The following is a 14,382-nucleotide window of genomic DNA, read 5'->3' as shown; positions in this document are numbered from 1 at the left end:
TGGGCCACATCCTGACTGATGGCAGCCCATTCTTGCATAATCAATGCTTGGAGTTTGTCAGAATTTGTGGGGTTTTGTTTGTCCACCCGCCTCTTGAGGATTGACCACAAGTTCTCAATTGGATTAAGGTCTGGGGAGTTTCCTGGCCATGGACCCAAAATATTGATGTTTTGTTCCCCGAGCTACTTAGTTATCACTTTTGCCTTATGGCAAGGTGCTCCATCTTGCTGGAAAAGGCATTATGTTAACAAGAGAATCACTGACATGATGTCAGCTGGTCCTTTTGTGGCAGGGCTGAAATGCAGAGGACATGTTTTTTTGTGTGATTCAGTTAATTTGCATGGCAAATAGGGACTTTGCAATTAATTGCAATTCATCGGATCACTCTTCATAACATTCTGGAGTATAAGCAAATTGCCATTATACAAACTCAGGCAGCAGACTTTGTGAAAATGTATATTTGTCATTCTCAAAACTTTTGGCCACGACTGTACTTGCACTTTCATCTACCTCCCTTATCTTACCTCATTTGCACACACTGTATATAGACTTTTTCTACTGTATTATTTACTGTAAGTTTGTTTAGTCCATGTGAAAGTCTGTGTTGTTGTATGTGTTGAACTGCTTGGCTTTATCTTGGCCAGGTCGCAGTTGTAAATGAGAACTTGTTCGAACTAGCCTACCTGGTTAAATAAAGGTAAAATAAATCAAAAACATGTTGAGTTTATATTTTTGGTTTCCGTGTGTTTGATGCCATTCTATTCTCTCCGTTCCAGTCATTATTATGGGTCATCCTCCCCTTAGCAGCCTCCACTGATGGGATTATTATGGATTAGAGCGAGAATATTTTTTTGGGGGGGGGGGTCAATCGGCAGTAAAGCATTGATAAAAAATAAATAAGTAAACTTTTCGATCATGTCATCAGAATCAGACCCTCAATATTTATTGGAAAGGAGCATCATGATCACTGTGCACTTTCACCACACTGTGAAGTTCATCAGGTTATCTGTAGCCTAATAAACTGCATGCTTTCCCTTGTCGTAGTGGGAGGAGCACACACCATATCGTCAAGATATATTACTTCGATATGATGGTTATTATGTCAATATTTTCGCATAAAGGCATTTCCACCACCATTTCTCACATAATTAATTTTACAGACACAAAAAGATCCCACCATTATCTGTTGGTATTTCTAAAATCTCTGAAACTTCCTGTTTCCATCACAGCTGTCATAAAAAATGTTTATATAAGGTATGAGTTTACCTGCATATAAACTGTGTATAGAAACATGGATAGTGATGCTAAAATTTGCTCAGTTTGGAGTGGAGATTAGAGTTAGCTGACTTTTGAAGCAGAAACTCAGATGGGGGAACCTGATATTGCAATTTGTCAGAGTGAAGTCGCACACACACGCACAAGCATGCATGTACACTCTCTCATGCACACACACACACGGACAAGCACGCATGCACTCTCTCTCACACTCACTCACGCATTGCCCACATGTGTGCACACACAAACTATCTCTCACACACACACACACACACACACACACACACACACACACACACACACACACACACACACACACACACACACACACACACACACACACACACACACACACACACACACACACACACACACACACACACACACACACACACACACACACACACACACACACAGACTGTGGCAAAGGAAAATAATTTGCACATTTCATTCACCTAAACATGAAAAAGACACTCGCATGAAAATCTACAATTGTGAATTAAAGTGGAAGGTATTATAATTAAATCAATTGCCAGGTTCAAAGTCACAAATGGCATCTTAATTTAGCATATAAAGGCAGCAAAGTATGATGTTAACAAAAAAATAAGACATTGAATAGCAATGTTAGTCAAGACTTAACTGTTCTTTACTCACTTTTACCCATTATGTAGCAGCCCACATTAATACCAACTGTTTCTTATTTTTACTTTCATGTATAATGTGGTTCATTCATTATATAAAAAGGTGAGGACAACTTAGAAACTATACTTGTATGATTGTGTGTGTTAACACATTTAGGTAAATTTGAGTTCCAGCTTATAAAGAACAGCTAAACTAAGTAAATTAAGCATCCTTAGAAGAAATGCTTGTAATTCAGTCTAAACACAAGTAAACATGTCAAAAACGTTGGGTCATATGATTGAGTGTAGTCTGGCCCAGGAGTGGGAAGGTGAACGGAAAGGCTCTGGAGCAACGAACCGCCCTTGCTGTCTCTGCCTGGCCGGTTCCCCTCTTTCCACTGGGATTCTCTGCCTCTAACCCTATTACAGGGGCTGAGTCACTGGCTTACTGGGGCTCTCTCATGCCGTCCCTGCAGGGGGTGCGTCACCTGAGTGGGTTGATTCACTGTTGTGGTCATCCTGTCTGGGTTGGCGCAACCCCCCCCTTGGGTTGTGCCGTGGCGGAGATCTTTGTGGGCTATACTCAGCCTTGTCTCAGGATGGTAAGTTGGTGGTTGAAGATATCCCTCTAGTGGTGTGGGGCTGTGCTTTGGCAAAGTGGGTGGGGTTATATCCTTCCTGTTTGGCCCTGTCCGGGGGTGTCCTCGGATGGGGCCACAGTGTCTCCTGTCCCCTCCTGTCTCAGCCTCCAGTATTTATGCTGCAGTAGTTTGTGTCGGGGGGCTAGGGTCAGTTTGTTATATCTGGAGTACTTCTCCTGTCCTATTCGGTGTCCTGTGTGAATCTAAGTGTGCGTTCTCTAATTCTCTCCTTCTTTCTTTCTCTCTCTCGGAGGACCTGAGCCCTAGGACCATGCCCCAGGACTACCTGACATGATGACTCCTTGCTGTCCCCAGTCCACCTGGCCATGCTGCTGCTCCAGTTTCAACTGACCTGAGCCCTAGGACCGTGCCCCAGGACTACCTGACATGATGACTCCTTGCTGTCCCCGGTCCACCTGACTCTGCTGCTGCTCCAGTTTCAACTGTTCTGCCTTGTTATTATTCGACCATGCTGGTCATTTATGAACATTTGAACATCTTGGCCATGTTCTGTTATAATCTCCACCCGGCACAGCCAGAAGAGGACTGGCCACCGCACATAGCCTGGTTCCTCTCTAGGTTTCTTCCTAGGTTTTGGCCTTTCTAGGGAGTTTTTCCTAGCCACCGTGCTTCTACACCTGCATTGCTTGCTGTTTGGGGTTTTAGGCTGGGTTTCTGTACAGCACTTTGAGATATCAGCTGATGTACGAAGGGCTATATAAATACATTTGATTTGATTTGACTTACACAGACTGAGAAGTGGCATCTCTCTCTCTCTCTACTTCCCTCATTGTTTCCATCTATCCTTTTAACACTCTCTCAAGTTTTGTCTTTTTCTCTTGCTTGCTTTCTGTATAGATTTTTTCTCCGTCTTTGTATTTTGATTCTCCCGGGAGAAAGGGAAGCTTTTGGTATACATTGACGCTCATTGAAAGATGCATGAAGCACGTTCGCCGAAGACACAATCCTAACTTCACAATTAAACATAAAAGATCATTGAAAAAGACCACCTTTGAAACTCATTGAGTGGGTAAAAAGTTAAAAAGTCATTCCTGGAGGAAAAGCTCCTTCCTTGCATGCGCTGAAAGCCTATCCAAGAATACACTGCAGTATATCGAGGACAGGGATCAGTTATCTTGTCAAAAAATGAAATCTTCCTGATATATTAGTCGATTGAGCAAACATTTCTTTGATAAAACATGTGTACTTTTCGCCCAGTATGTACGGTGTGCATATTAGGCTCCCTGGGCTCCCGGCTGGCGCTGCGATCTAAGGAATTGCGACGTCACTACAGAGACCCTAGTTCGAAACCAGGCTGTATCACAACCGGCCGTGATTGGGAGTCCAATAGGGCGGCACATATGTGGCCCAGAGTCGTCCAGGTTTGGCCGGTGTAGGCCGTCATTGTAAATAAGAATTTGTTATTGACCGACTTGCCTAGTTAAATAAAATTAGGACAGCCTCACAGTCAAAATGACACCGACACCTTGTAACACTGAAGCTCCTAATATGGACACGGTACATTTGACGATTTAGGAAAGCGGCAACCCGCACCACCTACATCATCATCGAACAGCTCCATGACAAAGGTGGCCAAGCTGCCATTGATGCCGATGAAGAGGTTGACGCAGGTCAGCACCACGTAGGCCGTGCTGGGGACACTGAAGATAAACGAGGCTGGGTACATCATGGGTGTGATAGACCACCTGAAAATACAGACGGTTACATGAACAGAAGCTTAATTTTTCATATTTGACTATTTAAACAGTACAATAGGAAAGGAGATAGGGGGAGATAAATGAAGAGGGGTATACAGACATGAAGGTTTCAGAACAAACTCCGGGAAGAGGCTTCACTTCACCATTAAAATGCATTGACTGTGGCATACTATGTGGAAAATGGGTGAATTGAAATTGAACAGGGCTCAAATATTATTTGTAGGTTGGATGAGATGTTTGCTGACGACACACTACACTGAGTATACAAAACATTAAGAACACCTGCTCTTTTTATGACATAGACTGTCCAGGTGAATCCAGGTGAAAGCTATGATCCCTTATTGATGTCACTTGTTAAATCCTCTTCAATCAGTATAGAGGAAGGTGGAGGAGACAGGATAAAGAAGGATTTCTAATCCTTGAGACAATTGAGACATGGATTGTGTATGTGTGCCATTCAGAGGGTGGATTTGAACATGAATCTACATTGCTCCATATAAACATTACATCCATAGTCCAAATACAAATTTCTTTTTTCCTAAAAACATCTTTGAACTGGGTAAGTCAGCACATACAAATATGGATATCATTCTGGTGCTACTTACCCATACATTACAAGTAGCCAAACCAAAGCTGGTAGGTTAGGAGGGGACACATAGGCTTTTTGTTGGAAGCACAGGAAGATGATGATGACTATTAGACACGGGACTATGTAGTTACACTGTAATAAACAACATAACTACTTGTTAGACTATGTAGTTACACTGTAATAAAGAACATAACTACTTGTTCGACCATATAATTACACTGTAATAAAGAACATAACTACTTGTTAGACCATATAATTACACTGTAATAAAGAACATAACCACTTGTTAGACCATATAATTACACTGTAATAAAGAACATAACCACTTGTTAGACCATATAATTACACTGTAATAAATAACATAACTACTTGTTAGACCATATAGTTACACTGTAATAAAGAACATAACCACTTGTTAGACCATATAATTACACTGTAATAAAGAACATAACTATACTATGTAGTTACACTGTAATAAAGAACATAACTACTTGTTAGACCATATAGTTACACTGTAATAAAGAACATAACTACTTGTTAGACCATATAGTTACACTGTAATAAAGAACATAACTACTTGTTAGACCATATAATTACACTGTAATAAAGAACATAACTACTTGTTAGACCATATAGTTACACTGTAATAAAGAACATAACTACTTGTTAGACCATATAGTTACACTGTAATAAAGAACATAACTACTTGTTAGACCATATAATTACACTGTAATAAAGAACATAACTACTTGTTAGACCATATAATTACACTGTAATAAAGAACATAACTACTTGTTAGACCATATAATTACACTGTAATAAAGAACATAACTACTTGTTAGACCATATAATTACACTGTAATAAAGAACATAACTACTTGTTAGACCATATAGTTACACTGTAATAAAGAACATAACTACTTGTTAGACCATATAATTACACTGTAATAAAGAACATAACTACTTGTTAGACCATATAATTACACTGTAATAAAGAACATAACTACTTGTTAGACCATATAATTACACTGTAATAAAGAACATAACTACTTGTTAGACCATATAATTACACTGTAATAAAGAACATAACTACTTGTTAGACCATATAATTACACTGTAATAAAGAACATAACTACTTGTTAGACCATATAATTACACTGTAATAAAGAACATAACTACTTGTTAGACCATATAATTACACTGTAATAAAGAACATAACTACTTGTTAGACCATATAATTACACTGTAATAAAGAACATAACTACTTGTTAGACCATATAATTACACTGTAATAAAGAACATAACTACTTGTTAGACCATATAATTACACTGTAATAAAGAACATAACTACTTGTTAGACTATGTAGTTACACTGTAATAAAGAACATAACCATATAATTACACTGTAATGTTAGACCATATAATTACACTGTAATAAAGAACATAACTACTTGTTAGACCATATAATTACACTGTAATAAAGAACATAACTACTTGTTAGACCATATAATTACACTGTAATAAAGAACATAACTACTTGTTAGACCATATAATTACACTGTAATAAAGAACATAACTACTTGTTAGACCATATAATTACACTGTAATAAAGAACATAACTACTTGTTAGACCATATAATTACACTGTAATAAAGAACATAACTACTTGTTAGACTATATAATTACACTGTAATAAATAACATAACTACTTGTTCGACTATGTAATTACACTGTAATAAAGAACATAACTACTTGGTAGACCATATAGTTACACTGTAATAAAGAACATAACCACTTGTTAGACCATATAATTACACTGTAATAAAGAACATAACCACTTGTTAGACCATATAATTACACTGTAATAACACTCTAATAAAGAACATAACCCCTTGTTAGACCATATAATTACAGGGTAATAACACTAATAAAGAACAACCACTTATTAGACCATATAATTACACTGTAATAACACTCTAATAAAGAACATAACCACTTGTTAGACTATGTAGTTACACTGTAAAAGAAAAAAGCACACAGAACCCCGTATTAAGCATTTTATCACTTTGTGGGGAGTTCTGGGAAGGTAACATCTAAGCGTATAATGATGTCATTACTACATAATTATAATGACGCCCAGACATATCAGGCTAAGGTCCCTCTCTCTGAAAGAAAGAAGATGATGATAATGATGAAGATGTTGAACTCAAGAAAATGGGAATTCCACACGGTTTTGAAATCTATAGATTAGGTTTTAATTAGCTTTCCAAGCTTCCCCTCTTTCATTTGCTAATTAACACGAGAGCAATCTATTCCCCTTCATAGGAGGACATGAGTCTGTGGCTGGCCTGACTGGAAAAATCGAAAGAAAACCATCTCACAATTTACCAAACCGTAGTATAAAATAATCTAAATATTCTATCTGAAGGTTTACAATCATGATATTGGATGAAGAATGGCTAAATACTGCAATTGGCATGATGAATGACAAAAATAACAGAAACCTATGTGATTTTTAAACTTCTACTCCACATTTCCCACTCTGTGCCCTAAGGCTTCAACACTACTTAGGTGGCACTTTACACAGTCTTATAACACATTGAAATCCATGAGCCCGATAATAAAACCTTAACAGCAAAACTCTGCAATACCATCCCTTTAAAGATTTTTTGGCGCCATAAAATATTACAATTGTTGGGAAAATGGTCAATGGAAATAGCCAAAACCTTTCGGCTGCCTGCATAATAACATTTCTCCTCCACTTTGTCAGCATTCGTCAACAGATCATTTGTTCGCACGGCGAGCAGTGCTGAGCTGTTGCCTCCCACCTTCTTTTTTTCTCTAAGTTACCTGATAGACTGTTTACCGCTATTAAGCCTGAGGGAAAGTATCAACGTTGTACCACTTTGTATCACTGTTTGCCAGTGTCAATAATTCAGCGCTAGTCAATAACAGTTACTCAGGCCTGGGCTTTTTAACAGCCATTGTGATCAAAAGTATATTTACCACATTGCTGCTGATGAGTATTTGTTTGAGTCAGCCATTGGATGATCTATTCCTAGGTACACTAGGATTATGTATCCTTATCCAAACCTACTTACTGAGGATGTCTTAATATGGACACCTTAAATGGCTATTTAAAATGCATCATGTGGCACTGACAGAAAGTTTGGGGGATTATTTGACACACGCCTCACTTGTGACCTTACGTCTATCCCTCTGAATTCAAGTGAAATCTCCACTCTACCAATTACAACATCCAGAAAGAATTTTGGTTGGGGTTTCGATACTTTTATTTGGGGTTTGTGCTTGTCCATCCCTTCCTCACAGTCTCATTAAGTATTGATCATTCATTAGGTGCGAAATGGCAGGAAACCAGGGGGTTGCTGACATCACAATCTCAGGTGCCACCTACTGACATTATGCCCTAGAGCAAGGTACTTAATACCAAATGTGTTCCAGGGGCACTGCTCAGAGGCTGACTCTGTGCTGCTTCCAGCCTTTCGTTTGTGTATGAGTGGTGTCCGGGGGCTGGGAATTACATAAAACAGCAGAAATACACATTTCCGATTATCTTTGGAAATACAGTTGAATTTTGTAATTATTTTATTTCATGAAAATAACCTACTATATCCCAGGCGAAGTTGGCGACCCAATAGACGGCCGGGTTGACGCCGCTGACAAACTGCAAGTGCTTGGCTTTGTTGACACGCTCCTGGATGAGGAAGAGGACGAAGCTCGCTGGGATAAAGGACATGGCGAAGATGACACAGATGGACACCACCAAATCGGTGGAGGTGGCAGCACTGAAGAAGGAGAAAGAAAGCAGAAAGTTGAGTACATGTTTGATCAATAGGTTTGGTGGATAACTGACTGGAGAAGGGTCGTTTGCTTTAAATGGAAAGGTTAGTATTTTACAACTCAATGTTAGATGATAACCAAATCACAGATGATGTTTTTTCTTTAATAAACATCGGCTAACTTTAGCAAACGCTAGCAAAAAAAAATATTTAAGTGATTTAAGTGAAAAAAATGGACAAATCACCTATAAGTAAGGTCAAACCAAAAAAAAAGCTAATTTCAGTTGATTTTTATGCTCCCTTCCTTTCCATAAATGATTAGCTACTGGTAGCTAATGGAAAGTAAAGTTTTCAAGAGGCTGTTTGAATTACAGTTTCTCCTGGCCCGAAGACTACTTTCAGTGTGAGGACCCATTTAACAATTTAACACTAAGTTATAAAATACTGAACCTCCCCTTTGAGAGTGATTGATTTTTCTACTATCGATCCATCAATCAATCTTTAGATGTATTCATTACCCTTTTACATCTTCGGTCATATACGCTACAGTAACCCAACAGAGCAGTCGAAAACACCAAAAAAGATTCAGTGTACTGATGCACCTGGTGTGTGAGCAGCTTGTTTTTATCCTAAAATCCTTTACAAGTCATTCTTTTCCATGTGTTCCCATGATGCAGTCACCACATACAAAATTGGATTTCACTTTTTTTTCTCCATTCCCATCACAGGCAGCCGGTGGCACCGTAATTGGGGAGTACAGTCTCATAGTAATGGCTGGAATGGAATAAATGGAATGTTATCAAATTTCCGAAAACATGGTTTCCATGTGTTTGATACCGTTACATTTACTACATTTCAGATATTATCATGAGCCCGTTCTCCCCTCAGCAGCCTCTTGTGACGTCCATGATAGATGAATGACTCGATAAGCCAACATCAGAGAAAAACCGAGGACACACTTGAAACCCATATATATCCTTTACTAACAAACCAGAACCAGAGGCCACCCAGACATTTACCGCTGACAATTAGTCCTAACATGGGTGGAGCCAGATAGGGTCACAGCTGGAAAGTAGAACCAAAAAAATCCAGTTCTAGAGCAATGTTATTAAGAACATTGGATGCATTCCAAATCGCACCCTATTCTCTATAGAGAGAACTACTTTTGACTGGCCCTATGGGCCCTTGTCAAACGTAGTGCACTATATAGGGAATAGGGTGCCATTTGGGACACAGGCATTGTCTAGGGATCTGAGGCCTATGTCTGCATAGCCCTGAGGGGCTACAGACAGAGGATTGGTCAAGGGGCCTTTTGGTGGATCTAAGCATCACAACTTTTCCAGGTGTTGAGTTGCATTCTGAGTGAAATCTCACACTTTCTGCACCAGTCGTGTCATCCCACTGGGCACACACTGGTTGAATCAACATTGTTTCCATATAATTTCAATGAAATTACATTTTTTAATTTAAATTTTACCTTTATTTAACCAGGCAAGTCAGTTAAGAACAAATTCTTATTTTCAATGACGGCCTGGGAACAGTGGGTTAACTGCCTGTTCAGGGGCAGAACGACAGATTTGTACCTTGTCAGCTGGGGGGTTACTAGTCCAACGCTCTAACCACTAGGCTACCCTGCCGCCCCAACGTGGGAAAGACGTTGAATTTACACCTGTGCCCAGTGGGATTAGTCTTGCCTTTGACATGGATTGAGAGCTACTGAAATATTTGACCTATACTTTAATTCCTCTGGATAAGAGTACTTACAGTTGAAGTCAGAAGTTTACATACACCTTAGCCAAATACATTTAAACTCAGTTTCTCGCAATTCATGACATTTAATCCTAATAAAAATTCCCTGTCTTTAGGTCAGTTAGGATCACCACTTTATTTTAAGAATGTGAAATGTCAGAATATTAGTAGAGAGAATGATTTATTTCAGCTTTTATTTATTTAATCACTTTCCCAGTGGGTAAGAGGTTTTTCCTCCTCATGATGCCATCTATTTTGTGAAGTGCACCAGTCCCTCCTGCAGCAAAGCACCCCCACAACATGATGCTGCCACCCCGTGTTTCACGGTTGGGATAGTGTTCTTCGGCTGGCAAGCGTCCCTCTTTTTCCTCCAAACATAACAATGGTCATTATGGCCAAACGCGTCTCCTTCCTGAGTGGTATGACGGCTGCGTGGTCCTATGGTGTTTATACTTGCGTACTATTGTTTGTACAGATGAACGTGGTACCTTCAGGCGTTTGGAAATTGTTCCCAAGGATGAACCAGACTTACGGAGGTCTACGATTTATTTTCAGAGGTCTTGGGTTGATTTCTTTAGATTTTCCCATGACGTCAAGCAAAGAGGCCCTGAGTTTGAAGGTAGGCCTTGAAATACATTCACAGGTACACCTCCATTTGACTCAAATTGTGTCAATTAGCCTATCAGAAGCTTCTATTTTTATTTTATTTTACCTTTATTTAACCAGGCAAGTCAGTTAAGAACATATTCTTATTTTCAATGACGGCCTGGGAACAGTCTGTTCAGGGGCAGAACGACAGATTTGTACCTTGTCAGCTCGGGGGTTTGAACTCGCAACCTTCCGGTTACTAGTCCAACGCTCTAACCACTAGGCTACGCTGCCGCCCCATCTAAAGCCATGACATAATTTTCTGGAATTTTCCAAGCTGTTTAAAGGCAGTCAACTTAGTGTATGTTCACTTCTGACCCACTAGAATTGTGATATAGTGAATTATAAGTGAAATAGTCTGTCTAAACAATTGTTGGAAAAATTACTTGTGTCATGGACAAAGTAGATGTCCTAACTGACTTGCCAAAACTATAGTTTGTTAAAAAGAAATTTGTGGAGTGGTTGAAAAACGAGTTTTAATGACTCCAACCTAAGTGTATGTAAACTTCCAACTTCAACTGTATTACTAAAATGTCCTATAATGTCTAAGTATTATTAGACAAGTCTTCCATGGTTTAATTTATAATAAAAATATGTCCAGTTGGGGAAATGGTATGTATGATTTACTGTAAATTATAAGTTGATGTATTAGCTATGTGCTTGTTACCAATAGGATGACTCAATTTGACTGAATTCTCTGTTTGAAACGCAATCAGGCAAAACTACTAAAAAACTTTTCAGAGAAGCAATGCTCATTCATCTTGGAACTTAAATGTATTCGCCCCATACCTTGTGATATCCAATTGGTAGTTACAGTCTGACCCCCTCGCTGCAACTCCCGTATGGACACGGGAGAGGCGAATGTCGAGAGCCATGTGTCCTCCGAAACACGTCCCTGCCAAGCCGCATTGCTTCTTGACACACTGCTTGCTTAACCCGGAAGTCAGCCACATCAATGTGTCAGAGGAAACACCGTAGAACTGGAGACAGTGCCAGCGTGCATGTGCCCGGCCCGCCACAGGGAGTCACTAGAGCGCGATGGGACAATGACATCCCGGCCGGCCAAACCCTTCCCTAAATCGGACGATGCTGGGCCAATTGTGCGCCGCCTCATGGGTCTCTCGGTCACGGCCGGCTGCGACACAACCTGGGATCAAACCCGGGTCTGTAGCGACGCCTCAAGCACTGCGATGCAGTGCCTTAGACCTCTGCGCCACTCGAGAGGCCACAATGTTGGAAATTCTTGATCCTCCATGCGGTTGAAATATGATTCACCCAGCTAAAGACTACTTAAACCTAACCCTAAAACGAACCCTTGCTCCTAACCCTTAACATAATTCTAACCCTAACACTAAATCCCCTAGATATAGCATCTGACTTTGTGGGGACCAACAAAATTTCCCCAAGCACATTTGTTTCCAAGCACATTTGTTTCCAAGTCCCCACAAGAATAGTTAAACACACACACACACACACACACACACACACACACACACACACACACACACACACACACACACACACACACACACACACACACACACACACACACACACACACACACACGTTTATATCACCTACTGTGGACACTTGTTCTCACACCACATTCTGGGGACACCACCTTTCTGACAACGAAAACATAAAAAATAGAAAAAAATCTATAATGAATACACCCCTTCAAATGTAATTGATTGATTAAAATAAGGGTAGATGACATTGTGGGGACTGGGAAGGTGAACAATGTGGGGACCCAAGAGGAAACTCCTTATTTGGCGTCAACAGGAAGACCCATCTGAGGACCAAGTTCCGACCAACTAGTACCACCTGGGGACAATAGTGTAGGCTATTGTTTATTGCACAAGAGGATGGATTCTAATCTAGATAAGTTTGAATTGCTAGCTGTTCAGCATATCAGTACCCACTAGAGAATGCTCCGGGGTGTTCCCTTTTGCATATGCATCAGATGCATATCAACCTGCAAGGTGTTCAAACATGCTTGATAATAAAATGCTTTATAAATAGTGCATAAACTATTTTAAATGATTAATTGCATGAAGAAACAATGGGAATATATCAATGAAAAAACAATAGTTATTTGTTTAGAGAGTCAATGACATGTTTTGTATAATTCTACAGTCCTAGAAACACGTAGGCCTATAGCCTATTTTTGTTTCCCTTGCAAAAAAACACTACAGTGTAATCCTTCTGATCAACCACACACACACACACACACACACACACACACACACACACACACACACACACACACACACACACACACACACACACACACACACACACACACACACACACACACACACACACACACACACACACACACACACACACACACACACACACACCTCCTCCCTTCCACCTCCTCCCTCCCATTACCTATGCCAGGTAATTAACATATTAAATAAGTCGCGCCGCGCCACCTCAACATTCATCAGTGCGGGCTGGACACAATTAGGATGCGTAAACATGAAATCATTTACGCAGTGGGTGCCGCCCCACTTTCAGCAGTTTTCAACAGGTTTATCTAGACCTCGCTTGCCGGGGCCGAGGAATGTTTGAGGCAATTGATTGGCTAATGAGGTAACCCTGAACAAGGACTAGCGGCTAATCACTGTGAGGAGACATGCACCCTGCTAATAAAGTAATAAACAGTATAGTAGGGGGGAGCATTTAATGTTCCTGGTCGTTCCATGTGTTTTTGCCTAAGGTCTAGAGTGAGGTGCGGCTTCAAACATGGAGGTGTAGAGGGGAGTTAGAAAACCATAATGAAGTAGTCAAATAATAGTCTACCTTTGAATTGTTTGAGTAAATCATTTTCCAGCCAGTATGTGTAGCCATAATGCAGAAATTGAGACATATACACACATGGCAAAGGATTCTTCTTTTCAACTCGCAGCAAAACCAAATACCTGCTCTGAACATGGTACATGAGTCCTTTAATGTCAAGCTGTTTTATTAATGGACATGGGAGATTTGGTGACTGAACAGATCTCTCTCTGATTCACTGACCTAGCAAGCTCCAGGTCACAGAGACCCACCATGATGATTCTTCTGCTTATGCTCGGAGAGCATTGCAGTGAGGCTAGACAAAATGCCTAGACGGAAGCAGCTACCCCATAAATGCTCTACAACCACCACATCACATGTTCCTGTCTGCTCCGTTTAGAACCACACTTTGTGGAGAACAACTCTTGAATTAGGGTAATGACTCAGGGACACAATGCACGATCGCACAGGACACGAACACCCACACGGTTTTTACTTCCCTTACTTTTTAACTCTGGTAATCCATGATCCAAAGTTCATCGTTAGATCATGGGTAAT

At 40.2% G+C, this 14,382-nt stretch overlaps 1 protein-coding gene across 2 annotated transcripts in view; it reads right to left on the bottom strand.

Moving 5' to 3' along the window:
- Positions 1-14,382, bottom strand: part of LOC118391988 (phospholipid-transporting ATPase ABCA1-like) — a 291,273-nt gene that overhangs the window by 62,872 nt on the left and 214,019 nt on the right. For both annotated transcript variants that reach the window (XM_052459513.1, XM_052459512.1), the window contains exons 37-39: positions 8,472-8,649; positions 4,860-4,975; positions 4,098-4,242 (exon numbers count right to left, since the gene is read on the bottom strand). In XM_052459513.1, coding sequence (XP_052315473.1) covers positions 4,098-4,242; positions 4,860-4,975; positions 8,472-8,649 — 439 coding nt within the window. The remainder of the gene's footprint in view (positions 1-4,097; positions 4,243-4,859; positions 4,976-8,471; positions 8,650-14,382) is intronic.

The sequence above is a fragment of the Oncorhynchus keta genome, chromosome 13 (assembly GCF_023373465.1).
Source record: "Oncorhynchus keta strain PuntledgeMale-10-30-2019 chromosome 13, Oket_V2, whole genome shotgun sequence".
In the NCBI taxonomy this organism is placed as follows: Eukaryota; Metazoa; Chordata; class Actinopteri; order Salmoniformes; family Salmonidae; genus Oncorhynchus; species Oncorhynchus keta.
Note: the sequence above shows the minus strand (reverse complement) of the source record. Positions and strands in the feature narration are given on the sequence as shown.